General features: G+C 45.6%; 1 protein-coding gene across 2 annotated transcripts in view; it reads right to left on the bottom strand.

Annotated features, from left to right (window-relative positions):
* Positions 1-566: 566 nt before the first annotated feature.
* LOC139260110 (transformer-2 protein homolog beta-like) overlaps positions 567-27,427 on the bottom strand; it is a 55,641-nt gene continuing 28,780 nt past the window's right edge. Inside the window, exons 4-8 of one of the 2 annotated variants that reach the window (XM_070876283.1) lie at positions 27,223-27,411; positions 26,904-27,019; positions 21,635-21,709; positions 3,843-3,916; positions 567-1,459 (exon numbers count right to left, since the gene is read on the bottom strand). In XM_070876283.1, the coding sequence (XP_070732384.1) occupies positions 1,449-1,459; positions 3,843-3,916; positions 21,635-21,709; positions 26,904-27,019; positions 27,223-27,411 (465 nt within the window). In that variant the 3' untranslated portion in view covers positions 567-1,448. The remainder of the gene's footprint in view (positions 1,460-3,842; positions 3,917-21,634; positions 21,710-26,903; positions 27,020-27,222; positions 27,412-27,427) is intronic. The other variant, XM_070876284.1, reaches the window with a different exon arrangement.

Raw genomic sequence — 27,427 nt, 5'->3', positions numbered from 1 at the left:
TCAAAAATAGTTGCCTCCATACAGGGATCAGTCCCCATCTATACCAATAAATTCACTGAGGTGGTTACTATGTAAAGTGGTACAGCATGTAAGAAGTACAAATGCAGAGTGCCACAGAATAGCCGAGCGTGGGCTTGCACCTATCTGACATTCCACTCAGTTGCTGGAACAGAAGGTCAAGCTCTCAGAGTGCTCAGCTGCCCACCTATTGTCTCAAAGCAGTTGGCACATGGTCAAGAAAAACATCTTCAAGATAGCAAATTTGCCCTGATGTTGCAGTCAGATGCACAAGCTCTGCTAGTTGGTTGCCCACAGCACCAGTACTCTACTAAACAAAATACAAAATCAGCCAGTCATGCAGTAAATAAGGCACGATCTAAACAGAAAGATTCACCCAACACAGGCAGGCAAATTAGACTTGCTCTTGCCTTTGATCAGACAATTGTTCCAACTACTACGTTGCTTAATATTCAGTTACAAAGAATAATTACCCTTGCTGAAAAGGACTAGTCCAACTAATAAAATGAAGACTGACAAAGCAAATAAAAGAAACATGAAGCATAAAGAAAAAGCAGTTCTTGCTGGAGTTTAATGTTCATTTTACGTCAGATATTTAAAAGCATTTCACACACACTTCTATTCAGTGCCACAGGTTTTGCACTGGTACAAAAATCCCCATTTAACACAACAGTCTCTTTACAACAACATGAACCCAGAAGATTTATGGATACGAATGAATATTACTGATGGGATACAAAAATAGCCCCATGAAAGATCAAATAACTTAATCTAAAAGGAACTAAATAAAAAGATCAGTAGTTAACCAGATTCAGCTAATTACAATTAGTTGACAGAGTTAAGGCCAGACTTAAGTGCTGCATTTCTCCACTGTTTGTGATTCACGTTGAAATATTTATTTTTGATGTAGAATTCCAACACCATTTACTACATACAGTTTTCATTTAAGAATTTGTTCAATTACCAATTTGTAATTAATGAAAGTACTGTATTGCTAGTTAAAAATTTACTCTACACTGTAGGAAAAAAGCCCTTCACTGAGTTCATGGGTCTGGAATCTGCACACGTGTTGAGTCATACACAAGTCCAATATTAGCTCCTGTCACCAAAACTCAAAGAATGTATGTCTTGGTAAATGAAACAATAGCAGCTGCATGGTCATTCACCATTGCATTATGTTCCTCTCCACACTCAAAGCTGCTCAAGATTGGGAAACAAAGTTCATGTTGGTCAAGCCCAAGGATATAACTGTGGCCATTTTATTGATAACCCAGTCCAACCAGAATATTTTTAAGCTTCTCACTAAACACTTTGAAAGAAAAAAAAACTTTACACAAACATGACTTAAAAAAAAGGTTGTTTTATATAAAAGAAATCTTCAGCAAATAGGTCGGCTGGCCTTAAGGTTGTTATTTGGATACTTCGGGTCTTCAGTAGCGACCTGAAAAAAAGTCAGTCATAGCGTTAAAATTCTCTCAGATCACTATAGTAGAAGTGCCCAAACTTCTTATCTTCAGGATTTCAGAGTAACATGGAGCCTCAAGGCCACACGTATAGTTCAAATCCAATCAATTTCCATACATCAAGCTGCTATTACCCTGAATTGTTTCTGTTCTGACTTTTTAGCCAACAGCACAAATGGCCTATTTCATATTTCTATGCCCACACAATTCAAAGACGACAAACCAAGAAATACAAGCAAAACTAGGAATGAGCTGCCAGGGCTTTATGGGGTAGTTTTTCGGGGCTTGCGGACAATGTTCCATCTAAGGTGTGCAGCCACGCAGAAGGTGCTGCCCAGGCCGCTCACCGGCTTATACACTAAATACAGTGCGTGCGCGGAAATTTAAAGGGAACACATTAAAAAAAAACAGGCCGCGAAGAACAAAGTGCAGCTTAGAGGGAACATTGCGTGCGGATTAAATCAGGGTAAACCAGTTATACTTGGTATCTCTTTGCTCAGGGCAGGAGCACAAACTGTTCCAAGACCACATGCCCCCAAGGAACAACAAAGGACTAACTTGACCTGACACCTGCCAAATATCCTTTCCATCTTCCCAGTTACCATTTGAAAACCCCTTGCATCCCTGGAGCGGCTGCATCTATTCTATCAAAACCCCTCATGAAGAAGAAAGCTGCAGACTGCAGGAAGATAGCAATGTACTGGTCAGGTGGGCAGAACAGTGGCAAACGGAATTCAATCCCATTTGGGGAGATCTAACAAGGCAAGGGAATACATATTAAATGGTACGACACTGAAAAGTGTAGTGGAACAAAGGGACCTTGGAGTGCTTGTCCACAGATTCCTAAAAGGTAGCAGGTCAGGTAGATAAGGTGGTTAAGGCGGCATACTTGCCTTTATTAGTCGAGGCATGGAATACAAGAGCAAGGAGGTTATTTTTGAACTGTATAAAACATTGGTTAGGCTGCAGCTGGAATACTGGGCTCACTTGCCTACACTTATAAATCAGGCGTAGAGAACGAGATTGGGGGGGGGGGGGGCGGGGGAAAGAGAGGGGAAGGGGGTTTACAAACATTAAACTTCACTTTTACAAATAAAGAGCCATCAATAATAAATGATAAATAAATCAATAAATAAACCAATCAGATCAAAAAATTAGTATATAAATAAAAAATTTAAGTTTCTACTCACCGACTGCAACACCGGGAGCCCTCCAACTGCGTACTGGAACAGGGCCCCCCTAGTGTCTCTCTCTGTCAGTGTTGCTGCGTTTCTGACAGCGAGGAGGGGGGGTTGGAGAGGGAAGAGGAGAGGGGTTGGGGGGAGGCAGAGAGGGAGGCTGAACGGGCCGCGGCGAAGACTTTGGGCGGGGCCGCCCCCAGCAAGATGCCGGGCCCCGACAACGTGGGGGGGGGGGGGGGGGGAGAAGAGAAGAGAGCGGGAGCTAAACCAGGGGGGAGGGGTTGCTAAACGAGGGAGGGAAGGAAGGAGGCCCGAGTCCGATCTTCGCCCTGGCAGCCCATTCGGCCAGGGCTAGGGGCGGCGTGCTTCAGGCCCCTCCCACATAGCCTCGGGGGCCTGGAGCTACTGCTAGAGTGTGCGCACATGTGCAGAGGTCCCGGCATTGTTTTCAGCGCCGGAACCTGGCTCCGCCACCCCCCACGCGCGTTCTGCTGCGCTGCGCCAAGGGCCTGGATGAACCAGACGGAGGGGAGAATACCAAGGTAAATAATAGGCGCCGTTTCTGTTCTAAAAAGTTGCCGCACCACACGGAGGTGCTCCGTTCCAACCCTGGGGGCAAACTTGGAACCACTGTGTGCAGTTCTGGTCACCACATTACAGGAAAGATGTGATTGCACTGGAAAGGGTGCAGAGGAAATTTACAAGAATATTGCCTGGACTGGAGAATTCTAACTATGAGAAAAGATTGGAGATGCGGAGTCTGTTTTCTTTGGAACAGAGTAGGCTAAGGAGAGACCTGATTGGAGTGTATAAAATTGAGGGGCCTGGATAGATAGGAAGGACCCGTTTCCCTTGGCAGATGGGTCAACAACCAGGGGACATAGATTTAAAGTCATTGGTAGGAGGTTTAGAGGAGATGAGGGGGAATTTCTTCACCCAGAGGATGGTGGGGGTCTGGAACTCACTGCCTGAAAAGGTGGTAGAGGCAGAAACCCTCAGCACATTTAAAAAAGTACTTGGATGTGCACCTGAACTGCCGTAACTTGCAGAGCTACAGACCAAGAGCTGTAAAGTGGGATTAGGCTAGGTAGCTCTTGGTCAGCCGGCGCGGACACGATTGGCCAAAATGGTGTAAATTTCTATGATTCTATATAACAAGTACGTATTGATCAGTACTTACGTGGAGAATAGGAACGTGACCTGGAGCGAGAACGATAGCCACCCCTGTTATAATAGGGAGAGGGAGAACGTCTTCTGAAACAAAGAAATTTCATTACACAGGATACCGGAGATGGCAACTGCGACACACACATAACAGGTGGAGTAGAACATGCTGGTTGGCTGGGAAGAGGACTCCACTCCACAGCAACGCAACCAAAATCTGTCACAATTTACATTTTATTAGAGAGAGTGGTTAGTGAGCTATGGATTCCAGCTTGGTCTGATGCCAAGTACACACCAGCACAAAAGCAATGAAGGATTCCACACAAGCACAGTAGATATACACACACCATCCAATATATAGAATATACAGGAAACCTGCAGTTTCATGTCGTAATCTCGGGATTGCTATCAATGCCACGTGCTAGTCAGAGTAGGAATCGCAGGATAGCTCGGATGAATACGTGGCTTGAGCAGTGATGCAGCAGGGAGGGATTCAAATTCCTGGGGCATTGGAACCGGTTCTGGGGGAGGTGGGAATAGTACAAACCGGACGGTCTGCACCGAGGCAGGACTGGAACCAATGTCCAAGGGGATGTGTTTGCTAGTGCTGTTGGGGAGGAGTTAAACTAATATGGCAGGGAGATGGGAACGGATGCTGGGAGACAGAGGGAAACAAAACGGAGACAGAAGCAAAAGAAACAAAGGAGATGAGTAAAAGTGGAGGGTAGAGAAACCCAAGGCAAAAAACAAAAAGGGCCACTTTGCAGCAAAATTCTAAAGGGGCAAAGTGTGTTAAAAAGGCAAGCCTGAAGGCTGTGTGTCTCAATGCGAGGAGTATTCGGAATAAGTTGGATGAATTAACTGTGCAGATAGCAGTTAACGGATACGATGTGGTTGGCATCACGGAGACATGGCTCCAGGGTGACCAGGGCTGGGAACTCAACATCCAAGGGTATTTAGGAAGGATAGACAGAAAGGAAAAGGAGGCGGGGTGGCGGTGCTAGTTAAAGAGGAAATTAATACAATCGTAAGAAAATACATTAGTTTGGATGATGTGGAATCTATATGGGTGGAGCTACGGAATACCAAAGGGCAGAAAACGCTAGTGGGAGTTGTGTACAGACCTCCAAGCAGTAGTAGTGATGTTGGGGAGGGCATCAAACAGGAAATTAGGGGTGCACGCAATAAAGGTGCAGCAGTTATCATGGGTGACTTTAATATGCATATAGATTGGGCTAACCAAACTGGAAACAATACGGTGGAGGAGGATTTCTTGGAGTGCATAAGGGATGGTTTTCTAGACCAATATGTCAAGGAACCAACTAGGGGGGAGGCCATCTTCGACTGGGTGTTGTATAATGGGAGAGGATTAATTAGGAATCTCGTTGTGCAAGGCCCCTTGGGGAAGAGTAACCATAATATGGTGAAATTCTACATTAGGATCGAGAATGAAACAGTTAATTCAGAGACCATGGTCCAGAACTTAAAGAAGGGCAACTTTGAAGGTATGAGGCGTGAATTGGCTAGGGTAGATTGGCAAATAATACTTAAGGGGTTGACAGTGGATGGGCAATGGCAGACATTTAGAGACCGCATGGATGAACTACAACAATTGTACATCCCTGTCTGGCGTAAAAATAAAAAAGGGAAGGTGGCTCAAACCATGGCTATCAAGGGAAATCAGGGATAGTATTAAAGCCAAGGAAGTGGCATACAAATTGGTCAGAAATAGCAGCGAACCCAGGGACTGGGAGAAATTTAGAACTCAGCAGAGGAGGACAAAGGGTTTAATTAGGGCAGGGAAAATAGAGTAAGAGAAGAAGCTTGCAGGGAACATTAAGACGGACTGCAAAAGGTTCTATAGATATGTAAAGAGAAAAAGGTTAGTAAAGACAAACATAGGTCCCCTGCAGTCAGAATCAGGGGAAGTCATAACTGGGAACAAAGAAATGGCAGACCAGTGAACAAGTACTTTGGTTCGGTATTCACTAAGGAGGACACAAACAACGTTCCGTATATAAAAGGGGTCAGAGGTCGAGTAAGAAGGAGGAACTGAGGGAAATCCTTATTAGTCGGGAAATTGTGCTGGAGAAATTGATGGGATTGAAGGCCGATAAATCCCCAGGGCCTGATGGTCTGCATCCCAGAGTACTTAAGGTGGCGGCCTTGGAAATAGCAGATGCATTGAGTTATTTTCCCACATTCCATAGACTCTGGATCAGTTCCTATGGAGTGGAGGGAAGCCAATGTAACCCCACTTTTTAAAAAAGCAGGGAGAGAAAACAAGGAATTATAGACCGGTCAGCCTGACATCGGTAGTGGGTAAAATGATGGAATCAATTATTAAGGATGTCACAGCAGCGCATTTAGAAAGAGGTGACATGATAGGTCCAAGTCAGCATGGATTTGTGAAAGGGAAATCATGCTTGACAAATCTTCTGGAATTTTTTGAGGATGTTTCCAGTCAGTGGACAAGGGAGAACCAGTTGATGTGGTGTATTTGGACTTCCAGAAGGCTTTCGACAAGGTCCCACACAAGAGATTAATGTGCAAAGTTAAAGCACATGGGATTGGGGGTAGTGTGCTGACGTGGATTAAGAACTGGTTGGCAGAAGGAAGCAAAGAGTGAGAGTAAATGGGTACTTTTCAGAATGGCAGGCAGTGACTAGTGGGGTACCACAAGGTTCTGTGCTGGGGCCCCAGCTGTTTACATTGTACATTAATGATTTAGATGAGGGGATTAAATGTAGTATCTCCAAATTTGCGGATGACACTAAGTTGGGTGGCAGTGTGAGCTGCGAGGAGGATGCTATGAGACTGCAGTGTGACTTGGATAGGTTAGGTGAGTGAGCAAATGCATGGCAGATGAAGTATAATGTGGATAAATGCAAGGTTATCCACTTTGGTTGTAACAACAGAGAGACAGACTATTACCTGAATGGTGACAGATTAGGAAAAAGGGGAGGTGCAACGAGACCTGGGTGTCATGGTACATCAGTCATTGAAGGTTGGCATGCAGGTACAGCAGGCAGTTAAGAAAGCAAATGGCATGTTGGCCTTCATAGCGAGGGGATGAGAGTACATGGGCAGGGAGGTGTTACTTCAGTTGTACAGTGGCCTTGGTGAGGCCACACCTAGAGTATTGTGTACAGATTTGGTCTCCTAACTTGAGGAAGGACATTCTTGCTATTGAGGGAGTGCAGCAAAGGTTCACCAGACTGATTCCCGGAATGGCAGGACTGACATATCAAGAAAGACTGGATCAACTGGGCTTGTATTCACTGGAGTTCAGAAGAATGAGGGGGGGATCTCATAGAAACGTTTAAAATTCTGATGGGTTTAGACAGGTTAGATACAGGAAGAATGTTCCCAATGTTGGGGAAGTCCAGAACCAGGGGGTCACAGTCTAAGGATAAGGGGTAAGCCATTTAGGACCAGGATGAGGAGAAACTTCTTCATCCAGAGAGTGGTGAACCTGTGGAATTCTCTGCCACAGAAAGTTGTTGAGGCCAATTCACTAAATATATTAAAAAAGGAGTTAGATGTAGTCCTTACTACTAGGGGGATCAAGGGGTATGGCGAGAAAGCAGGAATGGGGTACTGAATTTGCATGTTCAGCCATGAACTCATTGAATGGCGATGCTGGCTCGAAGGGCCGAATGGCCTACTCCTGTACCTATTTTCTATGTTTCCTTGTTCCTGCTTTGAACAGTGGCTAGTAAACCAAGTTGTCTACATAGGTGGGAAGCATTACCATCAAAACTGCATTCTGATAAGCAACACTACCAACTTATAGGGAAATTAATTTTCAGAAATGTGAAAGCTTTGTTGTATTTAACACCATTAACCTTATATAGAACACTGCAACCATGAACACATTTATGACTAGTGCTGGCATAGAAGTTGGGAAGAGGCAGAAATAATTCAAAAAGCAGTCTAAATGTATAACATACATTATAAAATAAACATCCAATTAGTTTAACAATGATCGAAGTGCATCACTGAACCAATTAATATTTGTTTTAAACAATGGGCTAGACTTTCCACTATGATCGTATTTTCAGCTAGTGCTTTTTTTATTTTTCAGGATCGCTGGAATATCGCCCATTTTAAAAACCGCTAGTTTCGCCTTTTTCATTTGGGAGATAGCCTTCGCGATGTATTCAGTCGTGCAAGGCTGGCGTCCATAGTAATGGCCGTTTTGAGAGAGAGAGAGAGAGAGAGAGAGAGAGAGAGAGAGAGAGAGAGAGAGAGAAGCTGAAAATAAGTCTGTGGCGGGTGAAAAATGTCAAACCAATCGAGCGATAGTATGCAGCAGGAGCGTAGTATGGAGAGGGTCGGCTAAAGCCTTCTCTCTGATGAGGCCAATAAGGCCCTTGTTAATGAGGTAGAAAATCGTGGGGCCAATTAACCTGGGGTCGGCATGGTAAACCTCCGCCCACACATCAAAAAAATATGGGGTGATATCGCCACCGTAATCTCATCGGTGGCCCACGATAGGCATGAGGCTGATCAGTGCCGCAAGCGGTGGAACAGTCTAGTTACTTCGGCAAGAGTAAGTATTAAATTATTATTTTAAATTGTAATGATGCACTGACTCATTAATTAAAATGTAAATCTGCCGGATTGTAATTAAGCTGGTATTCTTGGGTAGCATTCCTGTTAAGATTTGGACTGGGGTTGGAACCTGTGCCCTTTAAGTCTAATTTTTGCTGAGATGCCTTATATTTAATTACCATATTAATTATTATTATTTAAAGGAATGACTGGAAACAGAGACTGCAAACATTTGGCATTTCTACCACTTTAGTTTAAAAGGAGAATTCTTGTGCTGTGAGCACTTCTTTAACTTGGGCACCGTCTCCTTTTTAGTTATGTTGGTGGATGGAGCACGACTGAGCACTGAGGGGTCCGGTCACCTTTACCCAGACTGTGAGTCGCTCCGGCTGGGAGAGCTGCCCTGGGACACTTTGGGACATTAGCTCGGGCCACACAGAGGTCTCTGAGCAGAGTCTATGGATGGGGTGCCCCCTCCCATTACAGTCCTGTGATTGCCGAGCTCACCAGCAGTCCTGATTCTCCCCCCTGGGGGAACTCCATCGATTCAAATAAACCGCCTACCTCCCCTCAGGCACCGAATGGCACGGCCCATGGATGGGGCCTTTTCTGGAGACTGTACGCAAGATGTTTGGTGTCAAGCATTAGTTCGTAAACACGATGTTATTAAATATTTTCTCTGAACGTGGATGTTATAACCATGCATCATTGTGGATATAAACTGTATTAGCATATAACATTAACATTAACGATGTATAGTATGTGGGGTGACTAATTGTGGATAAGATGTTGTATTTCCATAATAATCATTATCATTGGCATGCCCTCGAAATCGAGGAAGACTTGCTGCCACTCAGAGTTCTTGTGACTGAACAGTCCACTACAGGAATTAGTGTCTCTGGCACAGGTGGGGCAGACAGTCGTTGGAGGTAAAGGTGGGTGGGACTGGTTTGTTACACGCTCCTTCCGCTGCCTGCGCTTGTTTTCTGTATGTTCTCGGCGACCAGACTCGAGGTGCTCAGTGCCCTCCCGGATGCTCTTCCTCCACTTAGGGCGTTTCCTCTGCCCACCTGGAGCTCGCTTGCCGTGTAGGAGTTCCAAGTAGAGCGCTTGCTTTGGGAGTCTCGTGTCAGGTATGCCCGCCCAACGGAGCTGGTCGAGCTTGGTCAGTGCTTCGCTGCTGGGGATGTTGGCCTGATCGAGGACGCCAACATTGGTGCGCCTGTCCTCCCAGGGGATTTGCAGGATCTTCGAGACATTGTCGGTGGTATTTCTCCAGCAATTTGAGGTGTCTACTGTGTATGGTCCATGTCTCTGAACCATACAGGAGGGCGGCTATCACTACAGCCCTGTAGACCATAAGCATGGTGGCAGATTTGAGGGCCTGATCTCCGAAGGCTGTGCTGGCGCACTGGAGGCGGCGTTGAACCTCATCGTCGATGTCTGCCCTAATAGGCTTTCAAGGTACGGGAAGTGGGCCACGTTGTCCAGGGCCACACCGTGGATCTTGACTGGGGGGGGGGGGGGGGGGTGGGGGGGCAGTGCTGTGTGGCAGGGTCAGGTTGGTAGAGGACCTTTGTCTTACGGATGTTTAGTGTAAGGCCTATGCTTCCGTACACCTCAGAGAAGATGTTGACTATGAATTGGGAGTTCAGTCTCAATGCGCGCAGACGCAAGTGTCGTCCGCGTACTGCAGTTCGACGACAGAGGTTGGGGCGGTCTTGGACCTGGCCTGGAGACGACGAAGGTTGAACAGGTTCCCACTGGTTCTGTCGTTTAGTTCCACTCCAGCAGGGAGCTTGTTGAGTGTGAGGTGGAGCATTGCAGCGAGGAAGATTGAGAAGAGGGCTGGCGTGATGACACAGCCCTGCTTGATCCCGGTCCGGACGTGGATTGGGTCTGTTGATCAGGGTCACGGAGCAGGCGTAGGATGGTGACAACAACGTTTGGGGGCAGCCGAAACGGAGGAGGACGCACCATAGTCCCTCATGGTTGAGTAAAGGCCTTGATCATGTACAAGGGTTGGTGCTGTTGCCTGCATTTTACTTGCAGCTGTCATACCGTAAAAGTCATGTCCGTTGTACTCCATAGAGGACAAAATCCGCACTGACTCCGGGAGGAGCTCCTCAGCCAAAGGGAAAAGATGGTTGAGGATTCCAACGACGACTTCCCTAGTGGTTGATAACAGAGATTCCTCTGTAGTTACCGCAGTTGGACTTGTCCCCTTTTTTAAAGATAGTCACGATTACTGCATCACAGATCTCCCGGCATACTCTCCTCCTTCCAGATGAGATGAGGTCATGCATTCGTGCCAATAGTGCCTCTCCGCCATACCTTAGTGCCTCAGCGGGGATTCCATCCATTCCAGTTGCCTTGTTGTTCTTGAGTTGGCGAATGGACTTTTCTACCTCCTGCAGGGCTGGGGTTTTGCCGAGATGGTGGCGGGTAGCATGCTGCGGGATGGAGTCAAGGACACTCGAGTCAGGCAGAGTCTCGGTTAAGGAGATCTTCGAAGTGCTCCTTCCAGCGGGTCCTGACTGCCTCGGAATCTCCCCGTTCTTGGCCAGCAGTGGGGTGGGACCTTGGGTGCTTGGACCGTAGCTGGCCTTGACTGCGGTGAAGAATCCTCGCCCATCATGGCTGTCGGCCAGATGCTGAATCTCCGGTGCTTTCTCCACCCACCACCTGTTCTTTAGGTCGCAGGTTTTTTGTTGGACCTCGGCCTTAAGCAGTGTGTAATGCTGCTTTGCTGCTTCAGAGTTGGGTTGTTGCTTTAGGTTCGGAAATGCCCTGCGCTTGCGATTTATTAGATCTTGGATCTCCTGGTCATTCTCATCAAACCAGTCCTGGTGTTTCCTGGTTGAGTGACCAAACGTCTCTTCGCAGGCACTGGTTATGGTGGCCTGGAGGGCAGACTAAGCGTTGTGGGCATTCTGCGTCTCGGGATCATCAAGTTAGCAGTGAGGCGATGGCTGTATAGAGCTCTCTTAGCTGGGTCTTTGAGTGCCCCGGCATTGATTTTTTTTGCAGCACTGCTTCTCCTGCCGTTGCCGCTTTGGGGCTATATTGATGTTGATGAGGGAATGAATTAGGCGGTAGTCTGTCCAGCAGTCGTCAGCTCCTGTCATGGCATGGATGATGCGCACATCCTTGCGATCCCTGGCTCGAACGATGACATAGGCGAACAGATGCCAGTGTTTGGAGTGAGGGGGTTGCCACAATACCTTGTACTTGTCCCTCTGGCTGAACAAGGCGTTAGTGATGACAAGGTCATGTTCTAGGCATTTTGTCAGGAGCAGGGTACCGCTGGAGTTGGTTTCCCCCCCCCCCTCCGCCGAACACACCTCCCCAGAAGTCTGTGTGCTTGCTTACACCGGTGTTGAAGTCGCCGAGGATCAGTTTGTTGTCCGTAAGGATGTGGGACAGGGATTCTGAGAGGCTGGAATAAAAACCCTCTTTGGTCTCATCTGTTGCATCGAGTGTTGAGGCGTATGCACTGATGACTGTGGTGCACTGGCTCCAGGATAGGGCGAGTCGGAGAGTCAGGAGAAGTTCGCTAATCCCACAGGGGAGAGTCTGAGCCGGTCGACCAGCTCGCCCTGGATAGCGAAACCGACTCCATGGAGGCGGCGTTCTTCCTCTGGTTTGCCTTTCCAGAAGGTGGTGTAACTTCCACCTTGTTCCTTAAGCTGGCCTTCCGCTGCCGCCGGGTCTTGCTTAGGACAGCGATGTCAACATTGAAGCGTCTAAGTTCCCAGGCAACTATGGCAGTGTGACATTCCGATTTGTCGCTGTTGGGAGGTGTCCAAGAGGGTGCTGACGTTCCAGGTCCCAAACGTCATATTGAAGAGTGGAGGATGCCTGAGCGCGAGTTCTTTTTACGTGGGGTGGCCGTTGCACAGGCTTAGCTGAGCAAGGTCTTGGTCCAGTGGCAAGGGGGTCCAAGACGACTGGTGACCAGGTATTGCTGTATGAGCCCAATCGCCTGCGGCGAGATGCGAGCCATAAGCTCTGTGCTGAGCAGCGCCCTTCGATGAGATGGTAAAAGATCAGAGGCCTGGCTGGGGACAGGCAATTGGGAAGGTCAAGAGTGACCACTTTGTGGAAGAAGCAAAGCCATTGCTGGGTGAAGGGAGGCCCGGACATCGGCGATGGTGAAGGGAGGCCCGGAGGGAAAGCTTGCGCGTCATGTAGACTCAAACCTGTTTTTGAAGCTGGTTGAAGGCTCACCACCGCTGAGATAGACAGGGGTCGCTTGGAGCAACTGAGTCGTCCACTGTGACTTGGTCGGGAGCTCCCCGGATGCAGATAGTGTCTGCGAGGAGTAGCTGAGTCGGCCACAACTGGTGGGGGAGCGAAGTCTTGGCAGCAATTAAGTCCGGTAGATTGAAGATCAGTTTGAGTGGAGATCCGGCACTCACTGATGGAGGTGAAGAGCAGGCATGGTTGGGGGATGGGCAGTGGACTCAGTGCCCTTGCAGCATGGATTTGTGCTTTAGGGGCAAGAAATATACCCCCTATTAAGGCCAGAGGAAGCTTAAACAGTGGGGGGGGGGGGGAAAAGAGAGAAAGGGTGTTGGATGGCAAAGGATAAAGTTGTTCAGCAGAGGAGCTCCATGGGGAGTTGCCACCCCAGCGGCCAACTTGAGTGCAATTAGCTTATGCCATGCTCGTCACATTTGCAGAGGAAGATATCTAAGAAGCAAGCTGAGCAGAGGTGGACTGGAGGATGGTCTGCTGAGCTGCACCCTCTGACAGACCTGGAAGAACATGCCACAGCATTAGTGGGCACTCAATTGTTCTGCCACCCATGGTGGTGCAGATCCCGTTGTTGCGTCACGTTGAGTAATGTGTAAAGCAGTGGTAAACCAGTGGTAATTTAAAGTAATTAGTAATTGAACAACATTACATTCATATAATGAAATGCCATGAATGCAAGCTCTGTACTCTCGTGTTAATCATGTGTAACATATCTCGTTCACATTTATTGCAGTAGTGTTGCTCCTTGTACATATGCCAGCGCAGCGCAAGCACTCATGTCTCCTTCTTTTCTAATAACCTAAATTATGTTTTCCAGCTCCCCAGGTGCAAAGGGAAGCCCCTGCACCACACCTGTACCGCCGCAGGTCGTCATCATCACAGGTAACGAACACCAAAGTGATGACGACGAAACAGAGCCTGATTTTTCATCTGTGGTACCTGCGGCTACGTTATCCTCAATGGATGAAATAGCGGGGCCTAGCAGCTCACTTGCCACTCCAAGGCGTCCAATGGGAACGCCGATCCCGCGGAGGTCGAATCCTCGAGATAGGCATGCGCTGCGACGGGCAGATGTCAATGAGGACATGGTGTCACTGTCAGGGGCAAGCGTCGACATAGGTCGAGAGCTCTTCCAGGTGTTTGGTGGGTTGACCTGCAACATTGCCATACTGTGTGCGAGAATAACAGAGGGAATGCAGTAGATAGTTGCGGTAATGGGGCTAACAACCGACTCCGTCGATGTCTTGCGTCATGCGATAGTTTCGGAATGCGGCACTGCACCCCAAGGTGCCGTACCACCAACCACGACAGATGCGGAGGAAGAACTTTATTACTTGGAAGACGTTTCTTTGCAAACGTCTTCTCTAGCCACTGAGGTAATTCTACCGACATCATGCCCCCTCCCCTCCTAGCCAGCAGCAGCAGCCCTGGAGTTGCTCTGCTGCAAGACGTCTTGGCCCCATTACTCGGCGAGTACGTGGGAAATGGGGAGTTACGATGGGGGGGGGGGGGGGGGGGGGGGGAGAAAAGAGTGTTGTATATTTGTGTTATTGAAAAAAAAAGTGTTGAATGTTGGGGATGGTGGGAGCGTGTTATATTGTCCTGTTAAAAATGTTCACTGTTGGGGGTGTTATATATGCTTGTTTAAAAAAATTTAAATTATATGTTAAATTAAACATTTTTAATTAAGTTTACAATTGTTGTGAATTGTCTTCTAATAACGCAGATAAAACAATGGCCATGCCAGGCAAGGATGAAACACAATGCAACTAGTAACTGTCACCAACCTAACTTCACATAAAGCTTTCATTTATGAGTTGCTGACGCATGGGTTTAGCTGCTGCCTTTCTACAACGGGGCTTTTCCAACAGTGTGGAGGCGGCGTGGGGGCGTGGGTTTATTGCCAGGCTGATTGTCCTCGGAGATCTTTGTTGTCCTCCTCCTCCCCTCCTGAGCTGGACCGGTGGTCCCATCTGGCAACTGGTGCCCTCTCCCGATAGCTAGGAAATGCTCATGCAGCACACCACAATGAACTCAGTAACCTGCTCAGGGTGGTATTGTACGTTGCCTCCTGAGTGGTCCAGACATCTGAAGCGCTGCTTCATAACTCCAATTGTCCTTGACGATATTGCGTGTAGCTATATGGCTTTCATTGTAGCGCTTCTCAGCTTTTGTCTGGGGCTTACGCAGGGGGGGGTCATGAGCCGGCTGGCAAGGCCATATCCTTTACCCCCAGCATCCATCCATCCATCCATGATCTTGTGGCTGACTGTTAAACAGGTCTCAGTGCTCTCACGCAAGATGTGCGCATCATGGATCCTGCCTGGAAAATTTGCATTTACTGCCATGATTATTTGCTCGTGGTCGACAACGAGCTGCACATTCAGGGAGTGGAATCCCTTGCAATTCCGAAACACCTCTGCATCCTGTAAAAGTGCTCGCAGGGTGATATGCATACAGTTTATTGCTCCCTGCACCTTGGGGAAGTTTGCTATTCGAGAAACCCAAAGCCTTCAAGTCTGTGCCTCCTTGGTCATAGGGAAGTTTATAAAGTCCATCCTGCATGCATAAAGGGCTTCAGTCACCTGTCGAATGCAGAAATGTGTGGCGTGCTAAGAGATACCACAAATGTCGCCAGCCGAGGCCTGAAATGAGCCCGATGCATAGAAGGAAAGTGCCGCAGTGACCTTAACCTCAACGGGCAGTGCGGTCCTGATGGTGCTGGCAGGCTGCAGATCTCCTTTAATTAGCTGGCATATCTCACCAATTACCTCCTTTCGGAATCGCAACCTTCTTACGCAAGCGTTATCGGACAAGTCCAGGTATGATTGCTTATCCCTGTAAATGCGTTGGGTATAACGTCTCCTCCTCAGCAGTCTACCACCTCTTTGGGCACATAATGCTCTTCAATAAAACTTCTCCCATCTCTATTCTGCAGCATGTGATTAGTCATCAATACTGGTTGAGAAATTACAGGCCACCTCACTATAAATGCCCTTATAATTTTTCCTCAACAAATACAAATGTGATTAGATGATTGGCAAGAGTCAAAAACACCCTTAAAATCACTCACAAATTGCTTCTCCTGACAAGCACTTCAAGCACCCTTTTATAAAAGATCCTCAGAGTTACAAAATGGCGTCTCTAGCGCCGAGTTAAGCTTTTCTTCAGTGTCTTTTTGGGCGAATTGCTGAAAGTAGCGCTCGGCGATTATCAGGGTGATAATCGGGCTCTAGTTTCCATTATAACCAGTATTCTCGGCCTTGGACAAGGATGATTTTTTAAAATAAATAGGCCAGGCGATGCAGCTCACTCCTGTATGCCGAAAGTTGCGCCAGTGATAATTGGGCTATAATCGGGCGCTAGTTTCCATTTTTCATCAAAAATGGGCAATAGCCTGAATCTCAGCACTTATATGGGCGCTAAATGGGCAATGATGTACCGAAAGTTTAGCCAATGTTTTTGTACTAGTGTCTGACAAACACATTCATGTGCTGGGAAAATTATCCGAAGAGCTCTGGCATCTGGGGTACACAAAGCACCTCGTTTCTTTCACGACCGCCCAGCAATAGCTATTTTGATAGTGCTACCAAGTGCAAAAAAGACCCCCACAGGCAGAAGTCAGCTTCAAGTTAACAGGAATACACTGTACATGCATCCATTACAACAGATGGCAAAAAATGGTCATAAACTTTCAGCCTGAAAATATAACAGGAACAGGAGTAGGCCATACGGCCCCTCGAGCCTGCTCCGCCATTCAATAAGATCATGGTCCTTGGCTATGGACCGCCTTAAGTGGAGGAAGTGCATTCGGGAGGGCGCTGAGCTCCTAGAGTATCGTCGCCGAGAGCATGCAGAAATCAAGCGCAGGCATGCGGCAAACCAGGCTCCCTGCCCACCCTTTCCCTCAACGACTATCGGTCCCACCTGTGACAGAGACTATGGTTCTCGTATTGGACTGTACCAATCACCTACGAACTCATGCTAAGAATGGAAGCAAGTCTTCCTCGATTCCGAAGGACTGCTTATGATGGCTGATCTGATCATGGACTCAGCTCCACTTCCCCGCCCGCTCCCCATAACTCCATATCATTTAAGAAACTGTCTACTTCTGTCTTAAATTTATTCAATGTCCTAGCTTCCCCAGCTCGTTGAGACAGCGAATTCCACAGATTTACAACAGAGAAGAAATTTCTCCTCATCTCAAAATGGGTGGCCCCTTATTCTATTATACCCCCTAGTTCTAGTCTCCCCCATCAGTGGAAACATCCTCTCTGCATCCACCTTGTCAAACCCCCTCATAATCTTATACGTTTCTATAAGATCACCTCTCATTCTTCTGAATTCTAATGAGTAGAGGCCCAACCTACTCAACCTTTCCTCTTAAGTCAACCCCCTCATCCCCAGAATCAACCTAGTGAACCTTCTCTGAACTGCCTCCAAAGCAAGTATATCCTTTTGTAAATATGGAAACCAAAACTGCATTCCAGGTGTGGTCTCACCAATATCTTATATAGCTGTAGTAAGACTTCCCTACTTTTATACTCCATCCCCTTTGCAATAAAGGCCAAGATACCATTGGCCTTCCTGATCACTTGCTGTACCTGCATATTATCCTTTTGTGTTTCATGCACAAGTACCCCCAGGTCCCGCTGTACTGCAGCACTTTGCAATCTTTCTCCAATTAAATAATAACTTGCTCTTTGATTTTTTTCCGTCAAAGTGCATGACCTCACACTTTCCAACATTATACTCCATCTGCCAATTTTTTCCCCATTCACTTAGCCTGTCTATGCCCTTTTGCAGATTTTGTGTGTCCTCCTCACACATTGCTGACGATACAAAGATGGGAGGAAAAGCAAACTTGGCTATGTTACACTTAGTCCCTTCTTCCAAGTCGTTAATATAGATTATAAATAGTTGGGGTCTCAACACCGATCCCTGCAGCACCCCACTAGTTACTGGTTGCCAACCAGAGAATGAACCATTTATCCCAACTCTGTTCGTTAGCCAATCCTCTATCCATGCTAATATATTATCCCCAACCCAGTGAACTTGTGCAGTAACCTATTACATGCTCCCACCTTTCCACTGCAATAATTGTATGCAACTTTTTTTTTGGGGGGGGGGGGGGCGGGAGGGGTTAAACAAAGTTGTAAATAGTGTGCCTTTCAATAACTAGTGTGCCCTCCATTTATGTTAAAATCAGACAAATAGCGTAAATCGTTCTCCATTACCATGATTGTCAATTACAAAGTTACCATATACAAAAATGAGTAGTTTGCATCTCGTTCAGGTGCAGTTACTTTGTATACTTAATCCCCCAAGCATTCAAGCTTGCCTTGAAATATGAAACAGTGAATTTGCAAGTAAAAGTGAAACTTGTTACATTTAACAGTTTGGGGCAGACAAAAATGTTCCACGTAACCAAATTCATACAAGCCATCCAACACACATTGAGAGGAATCATGTTAGCACAAATGTACCTGCTACAAGCAGTTGAGACGGTACTGAATAATCACAACATAATCGACTCTAGCAATGGTCCTCAAGTGTACAAAAAAATATTGGCCGTGATAACCTACTGAAAGTAAATGAAGATCCCTTTGGCTACCGTGAATATTGGCCATTCTATCGTTGAGAATGGTCAAACTATCAAGTCCAGGTTGCTAAGTCTGTTGGATTCACTTTGTTCGGATATGTTCACAATGCTGTCTGAAAGATCTAACCTTTGAGCTGGTGCAATATACTGCACCAACCAGATTAATGAGATTTACTTACATTAGGAATGGGATTGCATCCTTTTATTTCCTCTAGTCATCAAAGCACATTCTTAAGATTGTTGGTGAAGAATACTGGGCCACCAAAACGCTACTCTCGTACCGTTGATAGGAATCTAGATCTTGAGATGCCCAATTGCCAGCATTTAAATTCAGAGAAGACACCTTAATCCCAGTTCAGCATACTATTCAGTTATCCAGAAATTTGATGGCCTCACATCCCCCTGCCCCTAAAACATCTTACTTCTCTATCCTTTTAAAGGCCTCCTCAAAAACACACATTTTCAACCCAGCATCCAGTCACCTGTCCAACCACTCACCCTTGGCTCGAATTATCTTCTGCAGGGAACTCTAGTTTTGCTCAGGAGTATTAGTTATCATTTTCCAGTCCTCTTTGGATCTGGGCATGGTGCCAGAGGATTGGAGGACTGCTAACATAGTACCCTTGTTTAAGAAGGGAGAAAGGGACAGGCTGAGTAATTACAGGCCTATCAGCCTAACCACAGTGGTGGGAAAAATCCTGAAAGACAGGATAAATCTGCATTTGGATAGACAAGGAATAATTAGGGACAGTTAGCACAGATTTGTTAAGGGAAGATCGTGTCTGACTAACCTGACTGAATTTTTTGAGGAGGTAACCAAGAGGGTCGATGAGGGTAGTGCATACGATGTAGTATATATAGACTTTAGCAAAACTTTTGATAAGGTCCCACATGGTAAAAGCCCAAGTGTCAAGTTGGATCCAAAATTGGCTTGGAGGTAGGAAGCAAAGGGTAATGATTGATGGGTGTTTGTGTGACTGGAAGGATGTTTCCAGTGGGGTTCCACAGGGCTCAGGACTGGGACACCTGCTTTTTGTGGTTATATATCAATGATTTAGATTTGAATATATGGAGTGTGATTAAGAAGTTTGCAGACTACACTAAAATTGGCTGTGTGGTTGATAATGAAGGGGAAAGTCATGGGCTGCAGGATATCAATCTACTGGTCAGGTGGGCAGTGCATTGGCAAATGAAATTTAATTCAGAGAAGTGTGAGGTGATGCACTTTGGGAGGGCTAACAAGGAAAGGGTATACACATTAAGCGGTAGGCCACTTAATAGTGTAGATGAACAAAGGGACCTTGGAGTGCTTGTCCATAGATCCCTGAAAGTAGGCCAGGTGAATAAGGTGGTTAAGAAGGCATACAGAATGCTTGCCTTTATTGGCCGAGGAATAGAATATAAGAGCAGGGAGGTTCTGCTTAAATTGTATAATACTTTGGCTAGGCCACAGCTGGAATATTGCGTGCAGTTCTGGTCGCCGTATTATAGGAAGGACATAATTGCACGTGAGTGTGCAGAGATTTACTAGGATGCTGCCTGGAATGGAGAATCTTAGTTATGAGGACAGATTGGATAGACTGGGTTTGTTCTCATTGGAACAGAGGAGGTTGAGAGGAGACCTCATTGAGATGTACAAAATATTGAGGAGCCTGGACATAGTGGATAGTAAGGGTCTATTTCCATTGGTGGAGGGTCTATTACGAGGGGGCATAGTTTTAAGGTGATTGGTGGAAGGTTTAGAGGGGATTGGAGGTTTTCTTTTTACACAGAGGGTTGTGGGGATCTGGAACTCGTTGCCTGGAAGAGTGGTGGATGCAGAAACCCTCACCACTTTTAAGAGATGATTGGATGGGCACTTAAAGTGCAGCAACCTGCAGGGTTAAGGACCTAGAGCTGGTAATTGGGATTAGAATGGATGACCTTTTGTTGGACGGCGGAGATATAATGGTAAGTACTGCCGGGAATAGAATATGGCCAGTGAGATCTCCTGGACTAGTTTCGATCGCCTGGATGGGTTAGAGAGGAATTTCCCAGATTTTTTCCCCCTAAATTGCCTGGGTTTTTCATCTGGTTTTTGCCTCTCCAAGGAGATCACATGGCTCCAGTTGGGGTGGAGCGTAGAATGTTTCAGTACAAGGGGTGTCGCAGTTGTGGTGAGGCAGATTGGTTGGGCTGGGTGCTCTTTGCCTTTCCGTCATTGTTCATAGGTTTATATGTAACCTTTAGGGCTGCTGACCAAGGGCCGTCTGACTGTCGGCTGGCGTGGACACAATGGGCCGGAATGGCCCCCTTCTGCGCTGTAAGTTTTTATGTTTCTATGTTACTCAAGGTATGCATTGTCAATTTGGGTTTCTAAACTGTTCTCAAAAAGCCACCAGAAGCATTTCAACCTGCAGCCCTCATTTCAGATCTCAATGATTAAAACATTTGTTTTGCTATAATGTTCTTGTTTGCTACTGAGCTACTTTAAACACCTCTCAAAGGCCAACTAGATCCACATTTTTATGGTTTCCAGCTTACATATGAGCCTCCTGAAGGCAAAGCAACCCTTATATAGGATATGCCTGGCAGTGCCATGGGTATTCAGAGCCACTTATTCCAAACTGCACGATGAAAGGGAATTAAAAACATGACTGCTTCAATTTCCCTACAGATGATATTTCTATTTTGACCCCGCACTCCTAGAATAATTTTTTAGCCTGAAGACATGCAGGAGGGTGCATGCAAGTCTGAACTTCAGAAAAACACTAAAAACAGATATGCCAGTAACCCACTCAAAAGTTATAGATCAAATTGCAGATAAATATATGACCATAAAGTCGAAGTCGTCGGTCTACAGCAGCACGTATAATGACCACCCAGAGCTCTTGCTTATATCAAGGACCAGGTATCAACCTCATCAGCCGAGTTGCCGCTCAGCAGACAAAAAAACATCTTGCTTTAGAAACTAATTCAGTCACTTACATATACTATTTGGGGGGGAGGGGGGGGTCCTGCTGGAGGGGAGATGGCGATAACTGTGCATACTGTCTCAATGCCAAACTACCTGCAGGAAAACAGCTCAAACTGGGAACTTATAGTCCAGGTGATCTGCATGCAGCCCCTCTCCCAGAAAAATAAAGCTGTACACAATTAGCTTTATAGCAATAGTGTGTGCATACCCAGTCTCACCTTGTTTCGATTAACAATTTTAACACTGTAGGATACAATTAATGCATTTATATCCATTACCATGTTTAAAACTTCATAGTTTCTAAAAACTATGGAAGCAGAATAAGGTGTAGACTGAATCAGGCAACATTTGAACAGTGCCACTTGAAATAAATATTCTCTATTTTTGTCCTGGAAAATTCCCCGTAGTTAAAAAAAAAACTTTGCCTGCGTACCTGTAGGACCTGCTGCAATACTCTCGATCATCGTATCTGTCATATCGGTCATAACTTTCTCTGCGACGTGAACTACTGCAATGTGAAGTAAAAACAGCAATAGTTAATCTTACTCACTTGATAAACCCAACAGAAGACTGCCACATGTTTGCAATGTGAACCCAGACATAAGCTCTTATTTTGGTCAACCAATGGAGAGATGCTGCAATTCCTGAGACAGAACAGCTAAAAGTGTGTTAACTCAAGACATTCTTGTGCACTGTGCAGTTGGTGGCTCAAAGTACAGGTACAACCTCCGGAATTTGGCAACCTCAGGACCGAGGTCGAGCCGGTTTTCGTGTTTTTCCGGACTTGGGAACGTGTTTCTGATGTCCAAAGTCTGGAAACACCCGAGCCCAGGTTCGGGTATTTCCAGATTTCGGGACGCCAGAAGCGCGTCCAGAGTCCGGAAATGTCTGGGCCCAGGTTGCGATATTTCCAGTTTTTGGACGTCTTGTAGTTCTTCTCCTCGCAGGCCTTGTAGTCCATGCTTCTTCACAATGCATGGTAAGCCTCCCTCTGGTTTTTGCAATGCAATATCCTGCAACTGTACAATGAGCTTCCGGTCTGTATCTTTTGCTACCATCTTCAAATTTGAAAAGGAATGTACAGTACTCAAAGCATAAAATGTAATAAAGGTAGAGTTACAATTGGCTGGAGGTTGTGCTTGAGATAGAGGGTTCAGTATGATGTCTGGGGCTGATGGGCCAGCAATAGGGTTATGTGGAAATTACTGGTGTAGTTGCATGCTGTAGGTCTTGGGCCTTCTGTTGTGACATCTTTTGAAAGACATTTAATATTGTTGTTTGTTTAAATAATTTGGGCTTTTCTTTCATTAATCTTTCCCAAATTCTGTAGACCTGCAGTATTTCTTCACTTATGAAGCTTCTTTGTTGAAAGGCATGAATTAATTCTTGACAAAGATTGATTGCTTTGTCAATCAGCACTTTTTTTTTACTTGATCACTGGCATCATCATCCTCACTGCTTTCATCCTTTTCTTCTGGATACAAAACCCTCAATGATTTCTTCATCTGTCACTGCATGCACAATGGGAGCATCGTTGTCTATGTCCATGACTTCTACGACATCGTCCTCATTCAATTCATGCGCAGCTTCGCAAGTCAACCCTCTTGCATAATCTAAAGCCACGAAAGCCTTGAAAGTCCTGAGGAGCATCATCAGCAAACATAGTTGATGGCCAGATGTTATGCCAAGCATTGACCAAGGTGTCTGCAGTTACCAAGTTCCATGCCCATATGGCTTCCTTGATAGAGAAAGCTTTTAAGAAAGCTTTTATTCCCATGCCTGGGTTCACAGCATTAAGCAAACACCTCAAACTCGTTTTTGTACAGACACTTCATCGATGTCAAAATTCCTTGGTCCATTGGCTGCATCAGTGATGGAACATTTGGAGGTAAGTAGATTCCATGGATGTTATCCTTTACCAAAGGCTCACCATCAGGATGTGCTGAGAAATTGTCTAGCAGCAAGCATATTTTGCAGTTTTCCTCAAGGCCAGCTTCCATACAATGAGCACATGCGCCTGAGGGACAAAATTAATCTCAAACCAGTTCAGAAAATTACCCCGGTTACCCATGCTTCCTTATTGGTCTAATAATGCACTGGCAATACTCTCAAACCCTTGAAACATCTTGGACACTGGCTTCTCCTAATGACCATTTACACTTGCGTCCCAGCCGCACTTGCAGTAGCAAGCAGTCAGTCTATCCTTGGCGTCTTTTCCACCTGCTGGCTACGTTTCTTCTGCTGCTGCTAAAGTCTTTCGCGGTACGCAGCGCCAAAACAGTGCTGATTGTTCATTTGCTCAGGTGAAAGGTTTCCATCAGCAATTAGTTTGATGTACTCATCGATATAATTTTATACACAAAATATATAAACAGATAGCAAGAGTTTCTACAGGAATATAAAAAGGAAAAGAGTGACTAAAGTAAACGTTGGTCCCTTAGAGGACAAGACTGGGGAATTAGTGATGGGGAACATGGAGATGACAAACTCTGAACAAATATTTTGCATCAGTCTTTACGGTAGGACACTAAAAATATCCCAACAGTGGATAGTCAAGGGGCTATTGGGGGTGGGGGGGGGGGGGGGGGGGAAGAGGAGGAACTTAATCATTAAAGAGGTGGTATTCAGTAAGATAAATGGGACTGAAAGGCAGATAAATCCCCTGGACCTGATGGCTTGCATCCTAGGGTCTAAAGAGAAGTAGCGGCAGGGATAGTGGATGCATTGGTTGTAATTTACCAAAATTCCCTGGATTCTGGGGAGGTCCCAGCAGATTGGAAAACTGCAAATGTAACACCCCTATTTAAAAAAAGGAGGCAGACAAAAAGCAGGAAACTATAGACCTGTTAGCTTAACATCTGTGGTTGGGAAAATGCTGGAGTCCATTATTAAAGAAGCAGTAGCAGGACATTTGGAAAAGCATAATTCAGTCAGGCAGAGTTAGCATGGATTTATGAAGGGGAAGTCACGTTTGACAAATTTGCTGGAATTCTTTGAGGATGTAACAAACAGGGTGGATAAAGGGGAACCAGTGGATGTGGTGTATTTGGACTACCAGAAGGCATTTGACAACGTGCCAATAAAAGGTTACTGCATAAGATAAAAATTCACGGGATTGGGGGTAATATATTAGCATGGATAGAGGATTTTCTAATTAACAAAAAACAGAGAGTCAGGATAAATGGTTCATTCTCGGGTTGGCAACCAGTAACTAGTGGGGTGCCGCAGGGATCAGTGCTGGAACTCTAACTATTATCAATATTAACAACTTGGAAGAAGGAACTGAGTGTAACGTAGCCAAGTTTTCTGACGATACAAAGATGGGAGGAAAAGCATGTGTGACGACACAAAAAACCTTCAAAGGCTAGACAGGCTAGGTGAGTGGGCAAAAATTTAGCAGATGGAGTATAATGTTGGAAAATGTGAGGTAAAAAAAAATAAAAAAATCGAAGAGCAAGTTATTATTTAAATGGAGAAAAATTGCAATGCTACAGTACAGCGGGACCTGGGGCATGAAACACAAAAGGTTAGTATGCAGGTCCAGTAAGTGATCAGGAAGACCAATGGAATTTTGACCTTTATTGCAAAGGGGATGGAGTATAAAAGCAGGGAAGTCTTGCTACAGTTATACAGGGTATTGGTGAGGCCACACTTGCTTTGGAGGCAGTTCAGAGAAGGTTCACTAGGTTGATTCCAGAGATGAGGGGGTTGACTTATGAGGGAAGGTTGAGCCTCTACTCATTGGAATTCAGATGAATGAGGTGATCTTAGCGAAACATATAAAATTATGAGGGGGCTTGACAAGGTGGATGCAGAGAGAATGTTTCCACTGATAGGGGAGACTAGAACTAGGGAGGCATAATCTTAGAATAAGGGGCCGCCCATTTAAAACGGAAATGAGGAGGAATTTCTTCAGAAGGTTGTAAGTCTGTGGAATTCACTGCCTCAGAGAGCTGTGGAAGCTGAGTCATTGAATAAATTTAAGGCAGAGATAGATAGTTTCTTAACTGATAAGGGAATAAGGGGTTATGGGGAGCGGCAGGGAAGTGGACCCAAGTCCATGATCGGATCAGCCATGATCATATTAAATGGCTGAGTAGGCTCAAGGGGCCATATGGCCTATTCCTGCTATTTCTTATTATGATCATGATCTGCTGAGACTTTCTCACCACATATTTTCCGTTGCTTGATGCCATGACGCCTTTTAAATTTGGCTAGCCAACCAGAAGAGTACTCACATGGAGTTTCAATCCCCAGTTGTGCATGGCTTGTTGGGCACCACCATTGGGCCAGACAAAGGAACCTTTTCATTTCGCCTCTGTCGCCACCACTCCATCACTGGTCGATCCACATCATCACATTTCGGCTTATGCATACTTTTTCTCTTACTCATTTCCTTACGAACATCACTTTCCGCCTAAAACTTCATGAGCTGTTCTTTCTGTTTTCTGATATCATAGATGGTGGAGAGTCCAATACCATACTCCTCACTCAATTTTCTCACTGAAGCACCTCCTTCTAATCTCTGGAGTAACTCCTTTCTTGGCAATTGAAAGTGAACTCTGCTTCCTCTTTCCTTTACCCATTGGGGGTATCTGTTGGTCTTTGTGACATGTTTGCAATGACAACACAAACTCACAATCTTTACCTGTGCAGGTCTTTAAATTGGGGAAAAAAAACCACAGCGATGGAGTACGGTTGGATGGGGTCTGATCATGGGATGTAGGTGGGTCAGATGGGGTCTCAGCATGGGGTGTTGGTGGGTCGGCTGGGGTAGCCTTATAATATTTAATGCCACTCATTTTAGTTTTTTTTAAATACTGAATTTAAAAGTGCATGTACAATATAGGTGCGGGTAGTATTTTTTATTACAGGTACAGGTGTGCAAACTTAAAATCGCAATCTGTCAGGTGAGGTTGGGTCAGCTTCGCTCGGAGTCATAGGGCGTGGCAATCCAATCACGCGGTTGCTGCTTTGGGGAGCTGCAGTGTGCTGTGCAGAGTTTGATGCGTGCAGGAGGAGACTTGCACACGGGAGCTTGGTTGGTTCTGGTCAAAAAGACTTGTGTGCTGTGCAGAGTTCATTCTGGCTGAAAGGACTAGTGTGCTGTGCAGAGTTTCTGCGGACACAGGAGCAGTGGTGCGGTGACTGAAGACCTGGCCTTGAACAGGTAGGATTGGCATTTTTATTCTTGCAATTTTTGTCACTGTACAGTAGTTCGATTTCATTTTTTGACTTTTCACTGGGCCCGGCTGGCATCGGTAACGGTTTGGCAGGGTGTCCGGATTCCGGAATATTTTGCGGATTCTGGACAACCCTGCCACAGATCGTCCCAGAGTCCGGAAGCTGCACCTGTAGTAGCAAGATGGGAACTCAGTTGGAAGGAGGAAAACTAAAACCACACTCCATGTATAACAAAGTTAAATTACCACTTCTTTTGCATTACACACACACACAATCTTCACAAAAGTAATCCTATTATCAGACATTTATTCCCTGTGTATGTGCATTTATAACCAATCATTTCTTTTAATATCAGCAATATATTCTTACAAAACACATTACAAACATGGTTAATATCTATTTACATTTATACAATTGTTTTCCGACCATTACCAGAATTATTTCCATTAGGAGCAGCAGCCACGCTGTGATTTCTAATCTGTCTCCTCTGGCAAGAGTGTCAAATCAAATCAACTTACTAGGTTGGTCTTCCCATGTAGATTCCAGGGGTAGGTGTGTGAGCTCTTTTAGTAATAGAGAAATCAACACGAATCCTACGGCCATCTAATTCCATTCCATTGGCACGTTCTTTAGCCTGCCAAATGGGATTTTTAAAACAGCAACAATGAATCCCAATAAAAACAAACATATCTAATGTTAAACGTATTGAAATCTATGTTTTTGTGCTGGCTATGTGATAGAGCAACAATTTAATTATACTGCGCCCTCACACAGATTTTAGATGCAACCCAATAATTCTACTGAAAACGGTCAATTTGGATTCCATTACACGCTTACCTCCTTAGCATCATCGACATTCTCAAAGTAGACAAAAGAAAAACCTCTGGAGCGATTTGACTGTTGATCATACACGACATTGACGCCGGCAAGGGGGCCGTACCTTGAAAAGACCTCTCGCAGATCTCGCTCGGTAGTGTACAGACTTAGTCCAAAAACTCCCAGACAAGTGTTGGGGTCAGGGTTAGCCTGCACACAGAATGCA

This window comes from Pristiophorus japonicus, chromosome 3 (assembly GCF_044704955.1).
Source record: "Pristiophorus japonicus isolate sPriJap1 chromosome 3, sPriJap1.hap1, whole genome shotgun sequence".
Lineage (NCBI taxonomy): Eukaryota > Metazoa > Chordata > Chondrichthyes > Pristiophoridae > Pristiophorus > Pristiophorus japonicus.
The sequence above is the reverse complement of the archived record's forward strand: the minus strand, read 5'-3'. Positions and strand labels throughout refer to the sequence as shown.